This window comes from Prinia subflava, chromosome 1 (genome assembly GCF_021018805.1).
Source record: "Prinia subflava isolate CZ2003 ecotype Zambia chromosome 1, Cam_Psub_1.2, whole genome shotgun sequence".
Classification (NCBI taxonomy): domain Eukaryota; kingdom Metazoa; phylum Chordata; class Aves; order Passeriformes; family Cisticolidae; genus Prinia; species Prinia subflava.
This window is the reverse complement of record NC_086247.1, coordinates 47,978,510-48,003,676: the sequence shown is the minus strand read 5'-3', so window position 1 is coordinate 48,003,676 and position 25,167 is coordinate 47,978,510. Positions and strand designations below refer to the sequence as shown.

Sequence of the window (25,167 nt, the reverse complement as noted above, 5' to 3'; positions counted from 1 at the left end):
CCATAAATGGCCCTGGGGCTTCTTACCTTGGGCTCCTGCTGCTGTTTTTGGGGGTCCTGTGTGTTTCAGGAAGGAATTGTAGCCTGCCAGTGCAAGCTGGTGTGACTTTAGGAGCTCTTGATTTCACATTCTGTGTCAGGTTGAATCATGAGGTGGGAGTCAGCCCACAGAAGTGAACAATGACATCATGAATAGTGGAGGACTAACGTTACTTCCCAGCAGCTTTTTCTCCCATAGCCAAGTATTTGTTAAAGCCATACTTTCCCCCTGATTCCAGTTTATGGAGAAATATGTCATATGCAGCTCGCTTGTTCAGAAGTGGAGGTTGGTCACTGCAGAGCTTCTGTCAAGTCCAAAATATAAAATACAAAAACCCCAAACATAAAAATAGTTTAAAAAAAATTAAGAGTGAGGAGGAAATGATTGACACAATATGTGATGAGCATGAGAGTGCAAGCCAGATTTGGTGTGGGGAAGAAGCACGCTGAAAAGTGAAGACTAGTTTGGGTTTAGGGTGACCAGCAGCTCCTTTCCCTGACCACGAGCACATTGGAGGAATGAGTCTTCAGAGCTCTGCAGAAAATCTGTAGTGGCACCATTCAGATGATCTCCAAAAATCTCTGCTGAGCCCATACTGGTGCATTTCAGCAGGGGGTGTGTGAGTGCTCGTGCCACACAGCTGGTTTAGTGATCTTGTGTTTAATGTCCAGGTATTTCTGTGAAGATGTGGATTTTAATCTGCGGACCAACAGCAGTGGCCTCCTCATATGCCGCTTCAACAACTTCAGTGTCATGAAGAAACATATTCAGGTTGGAGGACAGAAGGACTTTGTTGTTAAGCCAAAAATCATGGTGAGTCTGGCAGTGTGCTCTATTGTACTTAAGGGGTAGAATCAGGACCTGTTTTCCCTAGGAAATACTGACTTCTCTAGTTCCTTAGATTTAGTTTTTGCTTATTTGACATCTGACATACAGGGCTTAATCCATGATAGGGTTGCCACATCAAAAATAGAAAACGAGAAACATTTTGCTATTGACAAATTACTAAAAACATCCTCCTAATCTATTAGAAGATGTACTGAGATTGGGAGGAGTTTGGTCTAGCTTTTCAGTGGTGTCTCTGATGAAGGAAGAATTTGAAGACTCTGATCCAAGGCAGCCAAGCTGTACCAGATTCAGTTTTAAAAATGTTAGCAGAGCCACAAGTTTCTGGTGTTTGCTGATTTGTGGTGACTTTCAGTCCTTGCACTTCCTAACAAGAAGAGGGCTGAGGAAAGGCTCTGAAAACTGCAACCTTCTGAAATCCCCCCAGGAAATCAAAAACCCAAATATTTTATACAGAGTATGTTACACCTATGCCAGCTTTAAATGGAGGTGTATTTCAAAGGATTGTCTTTAATCTAGGAATCTTACCATTTGTGTTTCTGGTAGCTTTGAACACATCCCACACCCTCTCCCTTTAAAAAAACCCCACCTCCCATACTTCAGAACTTAACTGACTAAACTCTGGGTTTGAGTGTTTTTGAAGATCACTTTCTGATTTTCCTTTTTTTGTGGTTGCAGTGGAATCTGTAGTGACAGACTGGCCTATGAGAAAACTCCATAGAAAGCACTTTTTATGGATGACCCCACACAAGGAGTATGTAATTTCATATAGTGCCCAGGAGTAAGGCAGGATGAACGCCACTGTGACAGTTTGAATTCCCTATTTTATGTCTCTTCTTTAGGCAAGCAGATATCCACAGAAGTATGTAGCAAGCACAGTGTCATGGGTTAGCACTGGCCAGATGTTAGTGCACCCATGAATATATGTTTTTTCTCTAACAACTCCTGTGGGATGTGATCAGGAACAGAGCAGAGCAGGCTTAAATCTTGAAAACAAAAAAAACCCTACTAAAACTTTATTAATTACATAAGAACAGGGACAGAAATACTCTTAAACACATACAGAGACAGAAATAAAAACTTCTTAGAACATTTCTTCTCCTAGTTTCTACCTCCCTACCCATCACTCTTCAAAGACCAACTCTTGGGTTTTAGATTAAACAATCACCACTCAAAAACAAACTAATCTTCAATTCAGCAAGGGAGAGAAGAGTCTCTCTCGCACCACAGACTGTTCCTCAGAAAACACGGGTCCACCCCTTATGTGTTTCCATGTCACCCATAGCACCGCCCGGAGAAGTCTGCTAAGGTGACACTCTCTTTTTCCTATGTCCAGCGCTCTCACCGCTGTCTCATAGGCCAAAACTACATACAGGGCTTTTTAAGGATGCTGCATGCCGAACTCTCTCTTTTTCACCCAGGGGCCGGGGTTCCAGGAGCAGGTCTGCCCTGAGGGCAGAGGGCACCACCTCACCCTCCCCCTCTCTTCTCTGCTCGCTCTAACTCTTCAAGTGCCAGTCACTGTAGCAAAAGCAAGGGCAGCTGCATCCACCCAAAAAATGCAGTTTATGTTCAAAAGAGACTCAAGTTCAGTCCATGGCTGACATTATGCAAGAAAAGTCTAGCTCCAAGGCTACTCCTCTCATTCTTCTATCGAGTTCTTTCTAATCATGCTTTATCATCTCGGTCCCAGGCCGCTGCCCTCTCTCCGAAAACCACCAGTCATGAGAATCAATGTCTAAGAAAAGTTTCTTTCTACCAAGCAAGGGTTAACAGTTTCTTCTCAGCAGGGTGCTGCAGGCTCAGGCACTCCCAGGCTCCGCAAACCCCCACGTGGCTGAGCACCTTCTCCCGGAGTTTGGGGGGGAGGAGGGGGGTGAGCACACACAGAAGGCACTTCCACAGTTTTCCACCCCTCTATCCTGGACGGGGCAGCTCAGTTCCAGTCCTGTCTCTTCTCTTCTCCCCCCCCCCGGGGGCTCCGGCTTACCTGAGCCGACCACGTGTTTCCCCTCCCCCACCTAGCCTCGTGGCCGGGCAGGAGAAGGAGGCCTCACATGTCCCTCTGCTGAAACCAGGATCTGAAAAGAGGCCGAACCCCCCAGACTCCTGCTTTTAACTCTTTGTGTCCTCAGAGGCGTGTCCAAACTTCTGAGTGACCAATCCAGGTGCTAGCAGAGAAGCTGATCACTGATTGGACTGCCCACATCTCCCTGGAAAAATTCACCTCCCCCCCCAACCACGACACACAGAGCAGCCAATTAATTTATTTCTATGCTTTGGTGCTGTGTGAAAATCGAATGGGGAGTTTTGATCCTTCTGTTCCTCTTCTTTCTCTTCCTGCTCTGTCATGGCAATCCCTTCCCCAGTTAGAGGACCTCCTGCAGAGCAAATACACAGAGTAGGTGGGTTAAAAGGGGCTCTCCTTGGTTTCACTGCAGGTCTCGGACAGCGTGGCACCAATAATGCCTCTTCAGTACGTCTGTGCCCCTGACAGCGAGCACACATTGTTGGCAGCCCCGTCTCAGTTCCTCCTGGAGAAATTCCTTCAACATGCAACCTACAAACTCTTCCCCAAGGCCATTCACAACTTCAAGAACCCGGTATTGGCCATTGACTGCTACCTGAACATTGGGCTCGAGGTACAAAAGATTTGCAGGGATGATGGGGACGAGGAAATGCAAACCTTTACCTGAATATCTTTGTTGTGTTGAAATGCCCTTCTTCAGCATCAAGGGTAACATTTGAAGACTTTGGTCTCAAAGAGATTCTGGTGCTGGAATTAAAGGACCAGTCCACTGGAGGAACTGGTGGTGAAGCCCTCAGCTGGCTGGTGTGGGTAGAGACCAGAGGTCTGTGATGGATTAATGGGATTGCTGGACGTGGCAGGTCCTGCACTTGGGTGCAACAACTCCGTGCAGTGCTACAGGCTTGGGGAAGAGTGGCTGGGAAGGTGCACAAAGGAAAAGGACCCGAGGGTGCTGCTCAACAGCAGCTGAATGTGAGCCAGAGTGTGCCCAACTGGCCAAGAAGGCCAATGACTTCCTGGCCTGGATTAGCAATAGCGAGGCCAGCAGGACTAGGGAGGGGATCATTCCCTTGGCACTGGGGAGGCCACACCTCAAATCCTGTGTTCAGGTTTGGGCCCCCTAATTCAGGAAGGACATTGAGGTGCTGGAGCAATGGGAGAAGGGCAATGGAGCTGGTGAAGGATCTGGAGCACAAGTCTGATGAGAAGCAGCTGATGGCGCTGGGGTTGTTTAGCCTGGAGAAAAGGAGGCTCAGGAGAGACATGCCACTCTCTACAACCACCGGAAAGGAGTCTGTAGCCAGTTGGGAGTCAGCCTCTTCTGCCAGGGAACTAATGATGGCACAAGGGGAAACAACCTCAAGTTGTGCCAGGGGAGGTTTAGATTGGATATTGGGAAAAATTTCCACATGGGAAGCTTTGTTAAGCACTGGAATAGGCTGCCCAGAATAGTGGTGGGGTCACCATTCCAAGAGGAAATTAAAAGATGTGTAGATATGGCACTTGGCAACGTGGTTTAGTGATGAACTTCGTAGTGCTGGGTTAACAGTTGGAGTCAGTGATCCATTGTAACAGTGGGATCTCAATGAGCGTAACCTGAACAATTCTGTGATTTGCAAAGGAATTGAGTGTGCTTGTCTGAAATAATATTTCATACAAAACAAAAACCTGAAAGTGATGCCATTCTTGACAAAACCTGGTATTCATCCTTTGATGCTTCTTGGTATCAACCTGGGTTCCAAGGAAATTAGATTTTTGAAAATATGTTCTAGATGTCTGTAGGTGGGTAGAATAGAATTTTCAGCCCAATGATCAGTTTGAACTGACCTGGGTCTGGAGAAGGGCCAGTGTCCAACAAGGGTGTTGTTCAGACAGATTTTATGGAGGTCAGTGGTAAGATAGAGAAGACACCCTTTGACATATAACAGCCATCACAGCACTGAGACACGAGAGTGCTTGGAACCACAAGCATCAGCATTTCCCCTACTTATGGAATTGCTTGCTTTGTTTGACAAATGTATCCTTATTAGAATAGCCTGTATAATCTACACAGTCATTATGGGCAGGTAATTCATAGAGGAAAAAAAAATCAAACTGAATTATAGAGAACCCTGAAATATGTTGCAGACTCGGTGACCAAATCTGAATTGAGAGATTTGTTCTGTGTGTTACATCTTTGGGAAAGTGAGCTCAGTACCGCAGCCTTGTTGGGTTGGATTTTTATCAGAGCACAGCTGACTTGCTGGTTATCAGAGCTGTATTCCATTCCACGTAAGTCATCCTTAGACATTTCTGAGACAGAAAGCATTTCAACCCCCTTGTGTTTCAGGTGGCCATCTGCTACGTTAGCTCTCGCCCACACTCGGTCAATGTCAACTGTGAAGGGGTGTTCTTCAGTGGACTTCTGCTCTATCTCTGCGACTCCTTCGTCGGTGCAGACCTCCTCAAGCAGTTCAGGTTTCTCAAAGGTAATCTCCCTTCTCTGTTGGGCATCCTGGGTGCCTTATTTTCACAGTTTGTTCTGGCACTATTTTCAAAAGAAATAGATTTTTGAGGGGTGTATCAAACTTGTGTTCCTGTTGGCAGATAATTGAACATTAGGGAAGCATTGATAAATTAAGGATACATTAATTAAGTTTTTTTGAAGTGACATCAGCAAGGATTGTGAAAATCAGGCAGTGAATGGTGCAGTCAACAATTTGAGAGTTGTGAGCATAGATGTTACTGATGAGGATGGGAAATGCTGCTCTGGCAATCAGTCTATATTATATCTACCACAGCAAATAAATCTTCAGTTCTGTAAAAAAGGACAGCTCTGAGCTGGAGGATGATTTGGTCTGCCCCACCAGAACTTGATAAACCTCATAAAAATCCTTCTTTTTGTCTTTATGCTGACAATTAGCAAATTGCCAGAAGAATTCAGAAATGCTGAATTGCAGAGCTCCAGTGCGGTTGTGGTGGCACAGCTGAGCCGTTTCCCTCTCGTGCTGGCTGATGATGGCACGCGTGCAGGGGGACCACAGGGATGACCCTTAGCCAGTTCCAAGAACCACATTTTGAAGTTTGCTCCTGTGCCCTCTTGGGCCTGCAGGGCAGGGACAGAGGGGGAAGACACAAAGATGCTGGGGATGGTGCTGCCCACCACCAGGTCCCCAGAGCTGATGCAGCCAGAGAGGGCAATTTGTTGTTTCTTGGGCAAGGGGTGGCTTCTTCCCAAAACAGGCAGTGGATGCCTGATAGGAAGAGCCTTGCACTGCTTTAGTCAAGCAGAGGAGGTGTCTGAACCAAACCTTTCCATGTGCCAGGTGCATGGGCTGGAGCACAGAACACAGTCCTGAAGGTGTCCAGTTCTCCTGCTTATTAAATGACCATATGTAACACTGGATGGAACAAAGTTTGTAAATTTATTAAGCCACAGAAGAAAGTATGGGCTCTTAGAGTGCTTTACCAAGGGCAGCTCTCATACTTAAGGAAGTCAGCAGATTTTCTTAAGTCTGTTGTGGGACTGGTTTGGCTTAGAATTTCATCATTGACCGTCCACGAACCCCAATGTCCCATGAAACAAACAGAAAAGTAGGCTTTATTATTTGGGCGTAATTATCAGTAATAATTTAAAGATCCAGTTAATGTTCTCCCTGCTGCCCTTGATGATATTAACACTGCCTGACAGTCAGGCAGTGACATCCTGTGATCCAGAGCACCCCCATGCTTGCTTCTCCGTGTCTGTGCCTTCCTGCAAATGGACACATTCTTTTCTGTCCTGAGGCTCCAAGTGCTGAGCTGAGCTTGGACTGGACAGTTCGTGATAGACCCCTCTAATACTACTTTTTTCCTCCCTAGCAGCAGAGATTTCTTTAAAGTATCTTAGGAAAATCAGTGAAGGAAATGGGTTGTTACTGTACTGAGAATCTGACATGCTTTTCAATTGAAGGTGCCACCCTGTGTGTCATATGTCAGGACAGAAGCTCGCTGCGGCAGACAATAGTGCGGCTGGAGCTGGAGGACGAGTGGCAGTTCCGACTTCGGGATGAGTTCCAAACTGCAAACAGCAGTGATGACGAGCCACTCTATTTCCTTACGGGACGCCACATATAAGCTTCGCCGAGACACCGCCAACGAAGAAAAAAAATAACTTTTGTTTTTTTTTTTTAAAAAGTACAATCACTGTGGAGCAAAGTGCAACCAATATTTATCTAGACTGCTCTAAAGGATTCCCCGCATTCTGAAGTAGCTTTATTCTTTGGGATAAAATTACCACATCAGTTATGATTAAAAGGATCCTGGATTCCAGTTATTTTCGCATCATTCACAACCATCGACACTAAACCAAGCTGTAGGATCTGGAAAGAGAATGTTGTTTCGTCAAAGAAGAATCCTTTATATCTTCAGCTGAGTTAGGGGAAGAAGCTGCTCTCCTCTTGCAGCTGTAAGCTTGAATGTGTTACATGAAATGCACCCTAGCATGTGAAATTTATCAAAGATAGGTGGAAGAGAGCCCACCACATCTCTTCAGCTCTGTGCTGTGGTACAGGAATACTCAGGGGTTTGAAACTACAATATAAAGTAGATATTTGTATTACGAGGAATAGTCTTGTTCTCTGTGCAGTGTTAGTTTAAAATTTGTAATTGTGTACGTATTGAAACTGTCTTTGGCAAAATTTCCACAGGTGTTCAAAGTTTACTACTTAAACCTGAACAAATGGGCAAACGCATGGCAGGCACTGTGCACCCACCCTTAGCAATGGTATTTTGCCCCAGTAGGCACCCGCTCCTCAGCTCCAGGGCCCGAAGCAAAAGGCTTCTCAGAGCTGCTCTCTCTTCAGTTAGAGGCCAGAGTAACTTCCCAGCAAATCCCCCTCAGTTTCTCACTGTCCTCAGAGCTTTGGAAACTTGTGGTCCATCATCCTTTGTGTATGGAAATGCATTCTCCTGTCCATCCGGTGCCTTTGAAGTGGACTGTCTGCAACTCACTCTCCATTTCCTTCACCCTCAACTCCAGTTGGCTGCAGAGCTGAGACCAGGTCTGAGTTGTACCCGTATATGAAGCAACACAACAAGAAATGTGCAGGAGAGTAACAGTGCCCGAGCTGGACCCAAGAGAAACGGAAAGTGTTCTACAGTAGCTCTGGGGGGAGCAGGGGAGAAATCACAGGGAGTTGGGACTGCTCGGGAGGGACTCTCCAGAAGCAAAGGTGTGTGAACACATCGCCTACACCATCATCCTCTGTAAATCCTGGCTCTGCAGCAGCCGCACACGGCTGTTTCCAGCCGCAACACTGATCCTTGAGAAGGTGTTCCAGGATTAACCCGGTGCCGCAGCATTTGGCTGTCGGGGTGAATGCAGCATGCTCTGCTCCCCTCACACTACGCACGTGTTGCCTCACTGAGGTTTACACACACGCCCCCAGCAATGATCTTTCTGCAAATTGTGAGCCCCTTTATCAGTAAGAAAAATGCAGTGTTCTTAAAGGCTATTCAGGAATAAGAATTTACTCCCCAAAAAGCAATGAAATTAATGCATCTTTATACCTGACCTGCAGTCATTGCAGCAGGACCTGCCAAAGCTGCATTTTTAAGGCATAGTGTTAATTAAGCAACTTTTTTTTAATCTTATGAAGAGATGTTTACAGATGAATAAACATAATATATTTGACAGAGGCCAAAGGAAAATGGTTTGCATATGTCTGTGTTGATGTAGCATTATTTCTGATGCTGTAAATTTAGCAAATTTCACATGAACAACCCATTGCAGCAAATTTAGTTTTTGTTTTCCTTCAGATACAACCTGCCTTACCTATTTTAACACTGGGAAGAAGTAGGGATATAAAAGATGATTCTTGAAGCGTTTGCTACATGCCTGAATGTACTCCAGTAGCTCTGGTTTTGCCAGAGGGCTTAAGGCCAGCCCCCAGTCTTAGCAGGGTGTAGAGAAGTGTCAGGTATTACATGTTCAAAAATGGTTTCCTTTTTTGTTCATGTATTTGATGTTTGCACTAAAATTCCAGGTGCTGAGACTACTAGGAGTTGTCAGCCCACTGGTGGAGCAGAGTGAAATCATCCCGAAGGCTGAGAGTGTATTTAGAAAATCAGTGTATTTGCCCACCTTTACCAGCTAATAGTAAACCCATTCCCTTAGTGCTGCCCCCTATGGAAGCCAGGAGTTTTGGTAACGCTCTGGCCAGCGTGCTCTACACCAGCCCCGACAGCGCAGGCCTGTCCATGGAACACTTTAAACTGGCTGCCTGTGAATTCCTGGCAAGGAGACCCTTGGTACACAGGCACACTATTGCTATTCCATTTTAGTTTTAAGCCTTGCCCTTAAGGCCATTCTTATGAATGTATGAAAACTGGCCAGCGTTTTATTTTACCTGTAGATGTTCTTGTCCATTCACAGGTTAAAACTGAATGTAAACTAAGAGTTAAAGAATCATATGCAGATGCTTTTTGCTTAACTTATGTAATTGCTTTTTGTGACTTTTGGAAGAGAGGGTTAAAAACACTGCTTTCCTAGTGTAAAGTTTTCTTAACCAAAAACTTGGTGAATTTAGCTTCACTAGTCAGTCTACCTCATGTTACTGTTTATGAACTGAAACTGTCTGAAGTTGTGGCTATGGTATGTTTATAATGTGCTTTCATTAAATTTGAATATATTAAGTTACCATTTCAGACTGCCTCTCTCTTAATGGGTCCTGCTCTTGCTTTCTGAGCCCACCACAGAGAATCACTTCTGGAGTTCCTGAGCACCTGCAGCACTTTTCTGACAAAGCTCTTTACAGGCTGCTCACCCTCCCCTGGAAAATTACACATGGCAGCTTGGAACCAAACAGCGTCTGCAGCCCAGACTTCACCACCGTTCTGCACCTCCAGCTTTCAGTACTCTTGAGATTGTTTGGGAAGTGGTTGGTGCAAGGTCTTTGCTTTAGCTCAGCACACCATAAACAAGTAGAACCTGAGTGCACACAGGTTCCAGAATTGAAACAAACCCTACATTTAACCTTAACTAAATCTTTCCCATCTTCCATTAAGGCTTTAAACTGTTACTCAAGACTGCTGCCTGCTCACCTTACTATAAGCATTGTATGAGGATGGTTTTGATCCAGAGCTCCTGGGGGCACTGATCTTCAGCATGTTATGTTTTTCCCGCCAAGAAAAGTATTGAAATAGACTAGAGATTTATTCACACTTAGTATTATCCACAGTAACTTTAAAAAAGCTATCAAGTATTTTATTTTTAATGTATCTACATTATGTACAGATCAAGAAAGGCCACAGCAGTTTTTCAACATACAAACCCTTTGAAAGAGAAGAGATTTATGAAGGAGTGACAAGTATCAAAGTGAAGTCCACTAACAAAGGTATATACTCAGTACAATACTTGAAGAATGACGAGTACACCAGTCCTGGGGCTTTTCATTCCACCTTTTACTCCAAAACTAATCTGGGGGAGAAGGGGACAGAGGCCACAGGAAGATTCCCGTGCTGCTGCCAGGGAGCAGGGAACAGGGGCACCCCTGAAGGCACCGTGCAGCCTGTGGGGGTTGTTGCCCACAGCAGCTGCACTGTAACACTTCCTGCCTCGATGCCCCTGGGCACAGCTTGGAACTCTGTCAGACACGTGCTGGCAGTGGGAGCTGCAGCCCTGGGAAGCACTGGTATATCACCTCAGTAAGAACTTCAGCATGTACTCGTCAGCCAGACTAGAGTCTTTGCATTAGTTTACAGTCCACTATGAACAATTTTCTGCTGCATGTAAACATGACTAACTAGATAAAATACAATCAAACTTTTGTAAAAGTTAATAAAATATCTTTCTTTTAAAAAAACAAAGTTAGCCTATTACTGCATTGTTTACAATTTTAATAAAATAGTACAACCATTTGGTTGTTACCAGTCCTGAGTTCACTGTAATAAAAATGGCCCTGGCTTCTGCTGAAGGTCTGCACCTACTCTATGCAGTTTGGCAGAAGTCTCCAATAAAAACAGAATTTCTGCAGAGCAGTTAAGTCTGGTGCTGTCCATTGAGGAAGTTGTATACCAGGAACTGGCCAGTGCCACAGTACTGTGTTGCAAAGAGCTTTCCATCAGGAGTGGGGTCAGAGAAAGCAATTTCCTCCTTGCTTAAGTATGAGCCATATATGAAGTTGCTCCTGTATAGAAGAGGGGAAAAGGAAAAAAGAAAAAAGATAATTACCTCAGGGAATAACGAAAAATATTTATGCTATTGGGTCACAAACCATTAATTAAGTGGCACAGACATTCAGAAGGAAGAAGTTCTGTTAGGAGGAGATGGCTCTATTGATGAGATTTATCTCCTTCCAAAGAGCAAGGAGGATCACTTGCTCTGGGAGGGGTTTTGTAAGGGTCTGATGCTTTAGAAGGAAGGTTTGCACAGAACAATTGCATCAAGACTTCAAATTCACAGTTAAAAATACTAAGTTTGAATTCATTCCAACTATTTTTTAACCAAAAGGATACCACTAGGGCTATGACTACAATCACCAGGAATGAAAACAAGCTACAAAGTTAAAAAGAAAAGCTACAACGTTAGAGTGCTCATGGAGGGGCCTCAAGGGAGCAATCTCAAGGTGTAACTCCTAAATACACATTAAATGTAATAAATTATACAGAAAGAAAGAATCAATTTGCTTAACTTGTTCATGAAGATTATTTCCTGTATGTTTTGGTCTTATTTGAAGGAAGAGTGGAAGTCAAGGGATACCATCCTACTTCTCTGGCTGGCAACGTGAGCAATTTTAGAAACCTGAATTCAGGCTTTAAGACCCTGAGTGAGGTAGGTGGAGGTAATATTTATCCTCAGAAACAGAAGAAATTCCCTTTAAACCTCCTTTTTTTAGTTTCTATAAAATAACCATAAATGTACTTGAAGAGAAAGCATGAGTTTCGCTCATATGGACATCTCCATTAACACTGAGGAAAAGATAATGGGAACAAAATCCTTTTTAATTACTATCAGCTTTATTCTCTTCTTTTTCATGTGTTCAGGAAGACGATTCTGCAAGGTTGTTAACACAGTCTGACTGGACTTCTGTGACTCCAAGGTATACTGTGAAAGCCTAAGCGAAACAGGGCAGGAAGTCTCAAAATGGACCTCAGCCTGTTATGATGCCTTCAACATTTTGAAGTCAGGATCTAGCAGGTTTCCAAAATCATTTTATTCCAAGTACCTTTTGCTATGGAAAATGTTCAGGTTGAAGTTTCACTGGCAGCTGAACAGATCTAACTCTGCCATCCCAAAGAAAGTTTCACACCTTTCCTTTGCCTTCTGTAACTTTCTGGGCTCCCTCATCCACACCAGCTCTAGAGCTCATCAGACCTTTCTACAAACCAGAGGAGCACCAGAATAACACAAAACGTTTTAGTGAACACAGCACTGAGCTACTGGAAGGCCAAACAAGCACAAGAGCACAACAAAGGGGAGGTGCAGTGCAGCCTCACTGTAACAGTCAAAATTGATTCTGAAGATCCTTTAGGGCTGTAGTAACTCCAGCATCACTTTGGGAGAGAAATCTTTGCTTTAAAAACAGTTTCTAGGAAGCTACAGAACACACTATTAAAAATCTGCCAAAAACATAAGCAAATCATGAAGTTAGTATGCTTATCTGAATACAGATTTACTGTCAATAGGTCAGCCAAAACATAACCTGATCATGATTTGCTCCAACAACCATGCAAGGTAATTTGTGCAGGGCAGAACAGCTTTGTTGAGCTCTCCAAATACCCAAGAGGGTGAAGACTGGCAGAGACAGCAGTACCTGTTCTAGAAACTCCAAGGAGATGAGGGAAGCACAAACCTGACAGCCCAGCAGTCCTAAGATTTGGGCAGTTCTTGCCACTACTCAGACCTGACATTTAAACTTCTTGGAAAGAAACCTAAGGTTTGGAGATTCAACATTTTTAACATTTATTTAGACAATAGCACAGATGTTTGAGTCCTTTTTATGGATGCAGCACTCAGCATTCAGCTGGAATACACTCACCACTAGCTACTAAAGCTCCATGGAAATTGGAAATATCCATAAGGCTCAGTGAACCTGAGTATATATAAAATCAAACAGCAGCTGGAAGCCACCAGACTATAGCAAATTGTTTGTGCACTGGGTCTCTATTGCTTCCCTCTCTGTACCCCTAAGGAATGGACAATGAGCCAATGGTTGGGTCCCAGTCCATGGGTAATGTCACACTTTGACCAGTGACAGTCCTGTGTCTTTTAATTACTGTGGAGGAATTTCCCCCTGGGAGTCTGCCAGGGTGACTCAGTACAATTGCACTCAAAGATTTCTGTGAAAGACCAACTACTGTACAGTACTAACATTAGTTATTGAACTCCACCTCATACTGGAACTGTCAGCTGTGCTCAAATCCATATCCCCAGTATCCCCAGCAGCTTGGAAATACAAGCGTGAGACTCACAAAGCAATCGATGTCTCGGACTGAGTTCTGTCTAAAGCACGTGGAGCTGAGGGACGTTTCTGTCTTACCTCAGACACTCGATCATGCGAGAGGCGATCTTCTTCCTGCGCATCATGCTGAACACCCAGATGCGACTGATGCCACAGATCGCGGGTTCTGGAGACGTGGAACAGCACCACGCTTTCTGCCTCTCAAATATGACCTTCTCATTTTCGGAACTCACTTCTGGAACCTTCTCTTCTATAACTCTGTAGCCCTGAAGATGATGTAACAAACACTCATCACTTTGTAAGAGCATCACTCATGACTGAAGAAAATAATTAATGTTGAATTTATTATAGTTAAACATACCTGGCTGCTAAAATGCCTTACCAAAAAGACTGCATTTTCATGTCTCATTTAATTTCTCCTAACAGTTTCAAAAATCAAGCAGATGATAAAAGATTAAATAAACAAAAAGCCCTCTAAAATTTTTCTCACTTAAAATAACAGCTACAAATAATCCAATTCTTATTATCATCTATATTAAAGTGTCTGCATCAATTTCTCTGGCTTTGCCTAGGATTGTTTTGCTTGTTGTCTAATACTCCCAAGTATCAGACAGCAGAAAACACTCCAGTTTGGAATGAACAGACAGATTATGTGGCATCAGTGATTAGTACTGCAATGACTTCTTGTCATGCCTTCCAGTTCTGTCCTCTGCTTTTTTTTTTCCTGTGGAGCTGTTTGACCCTGTGGTGATTCAACTCAATCATACAGAGCATGCACTCTTTCATCCCTGTTGGATTCCTGCTGGGTAGGTGTCACAGCTTTGAACCTGCTTGTTGATAAGCAAGAGCACAGAGCCAGAGCCGCCTAACAGCAGCAGAAGAAAAATCCCACCCCTGAGCTGCAGCAAGTTTTCAGATAATGAGATCTGTCTGAGCCAAGTATGGCACCATCCACGTGTCCCTGCTCAGTGTCAACCACACAAAACCGAGTAACTACATTTCACCCAGTCTCTTCCTCTGTGGAACAGGCATACACAGAATACTAATTTGCTGTGAAAAACAGTTATTAAGCACTGACACAGATTATCTCCCTCCAATTCAATCACTTACCCACTGGATGTGTTCTGCAATTAAGCAGCCAATGACTTTTTTGTCATTAGAAATAAAAAGAAGAGTTTTAGTTCTAGAGTAGCACATGAGGGGAGTTTGCTGAAATCCCAAGTCATTGTCTACCATTTCTCTGATTTCTTCAACCTGTCAAAATAATTTTAAATGCTGTGTAAGAAACATGTCTAAATGGACATTTTGATAAATTTACATTAAAATCACAGATTTGCGGAAATGTATTAGGGTATGTAGAACACTGAAGGCTATTCCAGAAGTTAAGGATCAACCTAAGTAACCTGCAACACATCATCCACACAAATGTTCCTTAAATAATACCAGTCAGGAAATAGGAAGAGCAGAGACCTCTCAGTCAGCTTCCATTAAGTCCAAACATCATTAGTTAAAGGTGAATAGAGAGAATGCAGATAACCAAACTGTGAGCTCTAATATTTTAGACATAAATTAGACCTACAAAGAAAGTTGAAGCAGTTTAAGATTTTTTGCTATTTTTGAAGTCTTGAAAGAACTAATCCATTAAGGGTTTGGAGCAGATGACAGCAGGCACAGTGCCAAGGCAGGTAGAAAATACAGGCATTTGTTTTAAAGGAATAACTGTCATCTCTTTCCTTCAGCTTTCTACTCTTCCATTGGGTTTTCAAAGAGCAACTGAAACTAAAAATAAAATTTTGTTTAGTATTAGCAAGTTTAGAAGAAACAGAGAAATTCCAGCATGAACAGAAATGAAAGCTTATGCATGAACTGCCTTTTTACTGAGGGATTCCTGAACCGACAATCTGGACATTGGAACAGCCTCTATCATCCCTCATCTCCTGTAAGACAAAAAATGTGCCCTCACCTAGGCTGCATTAGAAGGCATAAACTTCTCGAATGCATGTCGTAGTTACAGTAGTGATGCAAAAGGAGAATTACCGATGCTGTGAGTATCACAGAATCACAGAACAGTCAGGTTGGAAGGTATCACAACTGGTCCCACCTCCCAGCTCCATCAGGGCCATCCCAGAGCACACGGCACAGGATTGCATCCAGACAGTTCCTGAATATCTCCAGTGAGGGAGACTCTGCTCCCTCTCTGGGCAATCTGTTCCAATGCACAGGCACCCACACAGTAAAGAGAACTGTGTTAAAAACGCTTTAAAAATCATTTTTAACAGGTATGTTATGAGTCTATTTTCTCTATTCTCTATTTTCTCACTTAACCTTCAGGTACTGATCATTTAACAACATGCCCAATTATCTGCAACAGCAAGTAAAACTATTACTGAAATCAGGAATCCATGGTTATGACAGCTGTAAGAGTCTACTAACTTCAGCTAATCACAACTACAGAGAACTCTATCCTAAATTACTTAATTTGCTACACTCTTCCTTCTTCAGCCATTATATTAAAAATGAATGTGCAACAAATGTACTGAAATTAAGCCCACCAGAAAAAGAAAACTAAACAAATAAACTTATCTGCATCAAATGTGAAAATTGGTCGTTTCTTTTTAATTCAGTAACTTAGACTAAAGAAACCTGCTACAGCCACACCAGCAGCAGGAGCTGTCTTGGGCATCAATTCAGCTTCAAGAGGTCCCTTCCAACCTCAACCATTCTGTGACCCTGTGACAGAGATACTGTAAAAAGCCCCTATTAGCCACAGCAAGTCTCCAGCTAAGCAGAGTCAGTGCCAAGCCACAATGAAATGAGACTTTACAATGTATGAACAGAGGTTAGCCAGCAGGACAATGAAGTGCCCAACTGCTCTAAGTCCCCACTAGTGTGCTGGGCCCAGTTTAAGAGCTTCAAGAAAGACATGAGTCATGGCACAAATGGAGATAAGCTAGAAGAGAGCATGACAATGAATGGAGCTCTAAAAAACATTAGAAGTATAAACTAAAAAAAACAGCACATCCAGTCAATCTCCTTAAGGTAAAAAAACCCAGTTTGTTCAGGCACAAAAATCTGCTGCAAGGAGGAAAAGAAGGATGTTTTCTATAGCTCTGGCAGTATGATTAGTACTAATGAGGCTAAATTGCAGTATGGAGATTCTGTTAAAACATTCAGGGAAAATTTCCTAATGTTATGGTTAGTGAAGCACTGTAATACAGTCTGAGAAGGTCAGACAAAAGTGGCAGAATTTTTATAAAGTTGTCAGATGCATCGTAACCAGAGCAAATCCTACTTTGGGCATGGCAATGGACTAGATGACTTTGAGGCCACTTCCCACCTAATTCTGTTTTTATCAGAAAGTCACCTAGAGAATGGTGCCAAATTTATGCTGTGTTGTAAAGTTAATACAATTCAGTTCATTTAAATGTAACGGGAAGTTTCTATTACATAAAATATCTGTCAGGCATTCTGCAAGGATACTCAAAAAACAAAACCAACACCAAACTTTAAGAAGTCAATTGGTTGACACTCTTCCCACCCCTGCCCAGGCCCAGCCTCTCTATGAAGAGACCACCAGTGCTTAAAAGTGAGGTATCTGTGGAAAAGGGAACAGAACCACTACAGTGGTTCTGGGTTTTTTCAGTCCAATTTCAAATGTTCACATGTAAATAACAAATTTTTCTATGAATATTCTCATTAATTCTAAGAAAACATCAAACAAAGCAAGACATACAAGTCCAGTCCTTCTTACCATACCTTTTTAAGTGCATACTTTGGGTCATCAGGAAGAACCATTATTATCTTTCCATCAGGATATTCAGCCAAGAGTCTCTCCTTTTTCCAACCCTAAATAAAACAAACACTTATCTAAACCATATACAAGATGTACTTTTACAAACAGACGTGGCAAATTATTGTTCTAGACACTGAATTTATGCAGATTTCACAGAATTTAGCACTTGCTTTGCTAGAGAAGGAAACTTCAGCTAGCTTTGTTCAATGAGCACAACAGATAAAATATGATGTTATTTATACAATAATTTATACAGTAACCTAACTATATCTAAAAACAACGTGAAAGTGTCTTACAATTTCCCAACTAGATTTTTCCCCCAGAACTGCAGTGCACACTCGATTTTAGCACACAAGTAGCAAATTCAGCTCACATAACTGATTTCCAAGCCTATGTAAATACTTCTTTTTTCAAGTCCAGGGAATGAGAAAGCCCTAAGTTTTATTAGGTTTCTTTTTAACATAGTTACCTCCACAAATACACACTCAGTTTTAAAAGTCTGGCATGCGAAAGACCTCCAGGAGGTTCTAAGTGAACTGATTGGCATGCAGTTGCCCAAAATGTAAGGAATAGTTCATTTTGTTACGGATCATAACTGTTAAAGCCACAAGAAGGATACTAGAAAAAAATTTATAACTACCTTCTAAGAATTTAATAGGGAAGGAGACTACGTTGTGTGTATCTGAAGTATAAACATACTCAAAAAAATAGAGGTAATTAACTCTTCTTCAGATCCACACTCGTGGTGAATAATGAGCAGTACCTGCATGGAAAAAAACAAAACAAAAAAGCCACTTAAATCTAGCAAGATGGGACTGGTAGATATTAGAACTCAAGTTGCTTTGATGGGACCTAAAAATACTGAATGCAGAAGTAACTTCAGCCACTGAAAAGGCTGATCTACAAGTCTTACTTCAAAGCAACTTTAAATAAAAAAGTCTTTGAAGAAACAATACTGATGGAGTGATTCTCATTGAAATCTGTACCTTCCCATAACGTTTGACTAAAGACCAAGCAATGGAATTTGGCACTGTATGAATGCCATGTATACTACCACAAAAAATGTTAAACTTCAGTGTTAAAATATTTGATCTGCACCTCATTTTATTCATACTGATTTTACTCCCTTACCCCAAGGAGGACATGAAGAGAATAATTTTAGAAATGTATCTACTAGCAGCTAGCCCTGAAACTAGTATTAAGTTTTAATGAATTTAATTAAGTTTTAATTTAGCACCCAGCTTGGCAATGGTTGCAACACAGACCATTTTAATCCTGTCTGCTTTTCTTCTCAGTAGTAATTGAACAAATGAAGATTCTGCTTGAATTTATATACATTATGGTCTGAACACAAAGGGTAGTAAACAGTAGTGTCATCATATTTATGGGAGCAGGAAAGTGCAATTTGTGGGACTGTGACATGCTTTTTGAGACTGTCATCAGGAAAGACATCAAAAATCAGGCAAGGATTACTACTCTCCAACCTCAAGCCTTACCTCTCTCGAATTTTTGTCTTCTTCTGCCCTTTTGGCTACCTGTTTGCTCTGCAAGAAGCTTTTACAGCGTATTTTAAATCACCTCTCAGGATATAAATGCAATCTGTTTGATAATCCTGCCATTACAGCATCCAGACTGCTGCAAACCTAATACAAAAAATTCAACCCTAATTTTTAGGTTAAGTTATTCTGTTAATGTTATAGCCAAGTGTTTCTACAAAATGAAATCCGATAAAGAACAGAACACTTCTTAACATCACAGTATTTATGCCTTCAAGCAACAGCATATTAGCACAAGTCTAAATATCTGTAAAAATGCAGTAATTTATTCTCAAATATGTAGGATTCATTATTTTCATTACTGTCCACCTGTTCATCTTAAGAGATCTGTATAATATGGAGATTGATCATATTCACAGGAGGAGAAGTTTATAAATTCAAGTATTTTGAAATTCAGAAATGTATCTTTTAGATGCAGCTTTCCAAAAAGTTTCTGCAAAGCCTAAGCTCATCCAGATTTTTAGTGAAACCATTTTAAAGTCATATTGAGCCTTTAAAGTCATATGCAGTTCTAATAATGTTATAAAGAAAAACTAGGATTTCATATATTTATCTGCACCTTTAATACCCTTATTGCTGAGTTTTGCTTCCTTTAAACCACATAAATGGAAGCAATGCACCAGACAGGTCACAACTCTGTCCTGCAGTAACATTGACGGGAAAGTGCTACAGTTGCAGCTGGGACTAATCCTATTAGATATTTACAGTACACAAAATATACTTTAGTGCCAGTATTTTCATGTGGTCTGAAAATGATCTCCCTAAACACACCTATTAACACTTTTTAACCAACCCCCCACTGTTTTAAAAGTACTAAAATACTAGTCTGCAAGGTATTTCAGTCACTGAGAACTGAAGTGGGACTCTTCCAGCAGGCAGATGACAAGAACTCCTCAGCAGAGTAAGAAACAGAAGTCATCTGTCTGCACTATATCGTATTCTACTGCCATGGCAGAAAAACTGCTTTCCCTTTTAATTGACATTACTTTAGGACATTAAGACTTATTTACTGTTAAATAAGATGCCCAAGCATTGATATATATTGCCTGTGATGACCAAAGAAGTTAAAAGGAAAGCTACTCTTTCCACAGGGAGACGTGTTCTGCAGGGCCTGGAGTAAAAGCACTCCTCCCTGATATTCCAAGTCTGTGCCCAACAACAGATTACCTCCAGCCAGCAGCAGCAGGGCAAGCAGAGACCCTTCACCACAGCTGGGCACACTGGTGCTGAAACTCCCTCCATGTTGGGACTATTTATCCTACAAGTATTTGTAATTGCTTGAGGAAAAAAGGCAACTCTGAATGCACAGTTAGCTCCTTTTTAGTCTACCTCTGACTTCCTCCCAATTCAAACAAGAATAAAGGCTGCTTCTGCTGTGTTTATTAAGGGGCAATGGCAATAGGACTACAGAAGACAACATTACAACACAGACAAGGAGCTGCTACCAGATCATAAAACAGTGTGGACAGCAGCCACCACTGCCGAGTGCACTGCATTGTTTTCACTGGATAGGATGTATGTACATAACAAATGAGGTAGAACAGATGTAAAGGTGACTCCAACATTACCAGCAGTGACTGAAAGTTGAGTGCTCTGTTTTCCATGAATTATGTTCTGCTTATAGTTTAAAATAATCTCTAATGTAGGTTTTTCTTTAAAAGCGTAAGTTAGCAGATATGATAGCCTACTTCCTATGAATTTCCTAAGTTTTTAGGAATTCTTACATATGAGTAGGAAACGATACAGCAATGCTGGTGCCTTTCTGTTATGCCAGTTCTGGCTTTTCTGACTCACTATTTCTCGACTGAACACAAATACATTAAAAAACTCAGTGTTTTTTTTCTTAAAAAGTTTTTTCCTCAAAAATACTGAGGTACTGAGGACAACACGGTTAATACTGTATAATTCTTGGTCTTCAGTACAAAAAGCATTTATGAATTTTTTCCCTAGTAATGAAGTCTAGTGTGAATTTTTGTAAACTATTGTTCTTGATAATTTGCAGCAGACAAATGGGTCTGCTACATTCTTATTTCTGACAAGTACAGATATTCTGCCTCTCCTTCCTAGGAATGTAATATAGGGAATGAGTTTTTGACTGCAGAACACATTAAGATCCTTGGACATAACTACCAAATATTATCCTCTATTAAAACTTCTTGCAGAAGATACTAATGGCAAGAACTTCATTTGTAGTATTATTTTTATGTCATAGAGATGCATTACTTTTGGAATTAATGCAAATCAAGACAAGCATGAAATCCTTCTAAGATGACATGAAGTTCAGCATGATCTTCAATCCCAGTATCCTTTTAACTTCAGATGCCAAGAAGTCAAATCCTGCTCTTCTTTAAATGTGAAAATCATAAGAAACTCAGAGATTAACCTGGGTGTAGTTACAGCAGAATAGGTAAACTTATCAAGATTACACAGCCCAAACAGTTTCCTCCATTTTCTTATGCTCAAGATACTCTTAAGTAAGAAGATGAGCTTGAAATACAAGCACATTAGCTGCAATCACATATGAAACCTGAATCCACAGGTATTTACTAACTTAAGGTTTTGGCTTTGCAATTTCAAAATGCCATTAAAAATGCCTTGCTCTTACAAAAATGTTTTTCAGAAATACTAAGCTGATCCTATGTGGTATCAGAGAGAGGCTGCAGAATTGATACTGTGTGGTATCACTGAATAATTTATCCATCCCACAGAGCTGCCCATCCTGCTGGAGCTAACACCTGATGTGTACATCACTGATCGGTGCACACACACACTAGAATTCATCTGCAGACTTTCAGATGTCTGAAACCAGAAGAACGTGAGAAAGACTGCTCCATTTGTCTGCAGCTGGGGACATCCCTCATTCCTGCTCCAGTGCTATCCTTGGCCATCTTATCTTCTTGCTAATTTGATTTGCATGCTTCTATTAAGAGCAAGTGTCACCCTGAGGAAAACCTGTATCAATTCTTGCCAATCTTCTGTTCCAAAATCTAGAAATTGTCATTACACTTGCCAAAATTCCTCTCTACACATAAGGCCTACAGTTTCCTTAACATCTCTATCAGACACCCACGACAAAGCGAGTATCCAATACCAACTACGTGTTAGCCTGTCCTTCTTTTGGAGGCATCATGATATTTCTAGAGATATAAACAGAATTTTTTACTACAAGGAGTAAGACAGGCCTTTAAATAACCCACCAAACAAAATTTTATTTTGTTGAAGATGATAAATAATTTGTTTTTTCCATGCAAACTACCTTCTGGCTACTCATAACTTTTTAAAAAACCTGCACCTCTGGGCAGGTGGGCAAGACAGTAACATTAATGTCCATTTTCGTAGTTCACAGCAAGGAGCTCTAGCACGACAATCTATATAGGCCTACTTTCTTTGAGTCTGTGAAATGAATCATTCATAGAACTACTAAGCCCATAACAAGAGATGCTTAAAAGGGAGAAAAAAACTGAGAAAAGTTTTCTCAAGTCAGACTGGGACCTCATCATATGGCATGGAGAATGTGAATGACAAGAGAATGACAAATGCTTTTAAGAACCCTTAGAATGCCCTCTGAATCACAAGTAATGCCACACATATTAACTACGTTTATTATAAAGAGTGTCTGGAGAGCTAAAAAAGTAACACGTCAAGGTCACTGAGACCATGTGTTCCTGGACCAGGAGGTCTAACCAAGGAGTTACCAGGACTTACTCTAGTACATTCTTTTTAATCCCCTGATGCTACTGTCCAGTAGCAAGGACAAGGAAGGGCAAGGAATACAGTTAAAATTTCAATGCAATAACTACATACAAATATCCAGAAACCTATGAGCCATCCTCCCAACAACCCCCACTAAAAACCTCCTAGCAAAACCAGGATAATTAGCAATCATTCCAGTATTTCTGGATGACTAAGAATTAACAAGTAGTCACTTGGTGTACTAATTTACTGCCAAGAAGGCTTATCTTAAATTGAAATTATTTTCTAAGAGGAGGCGAGAATGTTTCTGTCACAATACTATCAACCAAGAAACACTGACTCCGGATCAAATGACTAGTGCTAAAAACTCATCTATTTAGAACGGCAAAAGTTACTCATCCATGCAGAAAACAGTGTTAAGATTGTTAAGAGGGAAAAAAAATCAGAGGGGAATTTGAAGACTCATAAGAGTTCTTCTTTCACCTCTTACTCTACAGTTTCCATTCCAGAATAACCATCTAAATCATGGCTCCACGGTTGTCTACAACATCACAAAATACAACTAAAGCCTCAAAAGATTACAGAGAGAGAACTCTTTACTCACTGAACTGACAATACAAATAATTTGGTTGAGTACACATTGTTGGAAGTTTTAAGAAGATAGCTAGCAACTTAGAAATAAATAGAGAAAGCTTTAAAAAAAGCATACCTAACTCTGTATGAAATTATTTATGACTGGTTTATGGCAGTCTGCTCATTCACTTTCATGTTAATTATGTTGCTACCCTAGACATACACACTATGCAAGATTTTAGCTCTTTCAGCTTCCAAAACATTCAAAACTTTAGTACAGCTTCTTACCTACATGAACATAGCAGCTTTAAGTAGCTACTGAACTCATGTGCCAAAGAGCTTCTGTCCAAAAGAACTAAACATCATCTTCTGTGAATTATCTTTACATCTTTGGTAACACTGAAGATCTGAAAGTGCTTGGGTGGGGGGAGGGAGGGCAAACAGGACTAAAATGGGGAAACATGTTTGATGCTGCCATGATGATGTACTGAGTTCCACCAGTACACTTCCTGCCCTACGACGTAGCTAACGTGTATCAGAATAGATCTTTCAAGATGTCCAGATTATTTGGCAAAAACTAACCAAAGACAGAATAAATACCAGAACTATTCACCAGAGACTTTCAAGCACTTTAGGTATGAAGTCATATCTTTATATTTGCAAACAGTGGGATAAAAGTGTGCTTGAGCTTTAAGAGTAGCCCAACAGCCATTTGGTGCCTACATGAAATGAATAGGAGGCCTCAGTTCAGTTATCCTGGAGGTCTTATCTACTCGAGTGTTGAGTACTGAAGGTAACATGTATGATAAAGAAAATAGACTTTGTGGATTCTGTTCTGGATTTCAGACATGTGAACAGGCATTTCCTATCTCTTGTAATATCAGCTAGTGTGAAGTAGCTGATTTTACAATATACTTGAAATTATACAGAATTTTTCAAATCTGAGATTTAATGAGAGATACTCAGAGCCAGCATATATAAGGAAATTTGCAAATAGCATGTATTTTAGAGATCACATTCTCATTATAAACTCAGTATAGCTTCAATATGCTACAAAATTGTATCAGTTGATTTCCTAGGCAGTTTCTTCTCAAATTACATGTAATTAATGGAAAAGTAATTAATAAGTCATCTAAGATCACACACTTACAAAATCAGGAGTCAGCCCTTCATCTGACTATTAAGTCAACTGCTGCTGTGAACACCAGTTGTAGAGAAACCTGTATTTAGTACTTTCAGAACAGTGACAATCCTTTGTTTTCCTATCACTACCCTCACACCTCCCCAAGATCACGTAATTGTAGCTGAAATAATAATATGGCAATGCAACATCATTATTGTACTAACTTTCTATACATAACATACAACCTGTCTACCATGGCTCTTAAAAACATTTATTTCCCAAAGTGGATGATTTACGGCCTACTGTGATAATAATTTATTGAAACACAACTTCATGTAATATGAGTTGTAACTAGTACAAAACAAACAAAAGATACTGTTTTATGTCTTTCAAAACAGAAGGTTTTCTTACCACATATTTAACAGCACTTATGAACTGGTTGTGGAATAACAGATGTTGGGTTTCATCCTCTGGATTTGACACAGTGTAAAGCATTCCACAAATATTACAGGAAATAGCACCAAATCTCTTCTGTCCTCCATCCTATAAAAAAAGAAAAACAACAAAACCAAACCAACAAATAACCTACAAAACAGGAATTTATCAATTCCTTGCACAATAAATACTGTTAAACAGAACATTCATTGACTCAGATATCCCCTAATAGCATATCTTGTAGAAACTCAACCCAAAGGCTAAAATGGGGTAAAACAGGAGAAACAACAAGCACAGACTTTAGAATTTCATTTTTCAAAACCCCATATACCCTTAAAAGGCATCAATCACAAGGCAAACTACCTAAAAATACTGGCTCCACCCCCCATTACTTTTGAACAAATACTCTGTGATGTACAAAGAACAGAGAATTCTTCCCTCACTTCCTGTCCTGGTTTGAGGGGAAATGAGTTTTTTCAGGAAGCTGAGGTTAAACCAATGAGTGGCCGGTTCGAATATTGACACCTTTGGTGGCCACTGAGAGGTTGGACACGCCTCTGAGGACACAAGGGGTTAAAAGCAAGGCCTCCCAGACTGACTTCCTCTGTCCTGGCTCTGCTTTCAGCAGAGGAGCATCCTCCTCTCCCCTGCCCAGGCTG

At 41.2% G+C, this 25,167-nt stretch overlaps 2 protein-coding genes across 11 annotated transcripts in view; one reads left to right on the top strand and one right to left on the bottom strand.

Annotated features, from left to right (window-relative positions):
* The window catches only part of GREB1L (GREB1 like retinoic acid receptor coactivator), a 132,858-nt gene extending 123,283 nt beyond the window's left edge, over window positions 1-9,575 (top strand). For all 9 annotated transcript variants that reach the window (XM_063395635.1, XM_063395676.1, XM_063395669.1 and 6 more), the window contains 4 exons: window positions 711-852; window positions 3,327-3,527; window positions 5,244-5,382; window positions 6,846-9,575. In XM_063395635.1, the coding sequence (XP_063251705.1) occupies window positions 711-852; window positions 3,327-3,527; window positions 5,244-5,382; window positions 6,846-7,009 (646 nt within the window). In that variant the 3' untranslated portion in view covers window positions 7,010-9,575. The remainder of the gene's footprint in view (window positions 1-710; window positions 853-3,326; window positions 3,528-5,243; window positions 5,383-6,845) is intronic.
* Window positions 9,576-10,073: 498 nt separating this feature from the next.
* Window positions 10,074-25,167, bottom strand: part of ESCO1 (establishment of sister chromatid cohesion N-acetyltransferase 1) — a 34,540-nt gene continuing 19,446 nt past the window's right edge. The window contains exons 8-12 of one of the 2 annotated variants that reach the window (XM_063395708.1): window positions 24,485-24,616; window positions 17,092-17,181; window positions 14,446-14,589; window positions 13,414-13,601; window positions 10,074-11,061 (exon numbers count right to left, since the gene is read on the bottom strand). In XM_063395708.1, coding sequence (XP_063251778.1) covers window positions 10,914-11,061; window positions 13,414-13,601; window positions 14,446-14,589; window positions 17,092-17,181; window positions 24,485-24,616 — 702 coding nt within the window. In that variant the 3' untranslated portion in view covers window positions 10,074-10,913. Of the gene's footprint in view, window positions 11,062-13,413; window positions 13,602-14,445; window positions 14,590-17,091; window positions 17,182-17,768; window positions 17,892-24,484; window positions 24,617-25,167 lie in introns of those variants that run through there. The other variant, XR_010080175.1, reaches the window with a different exon arrangement.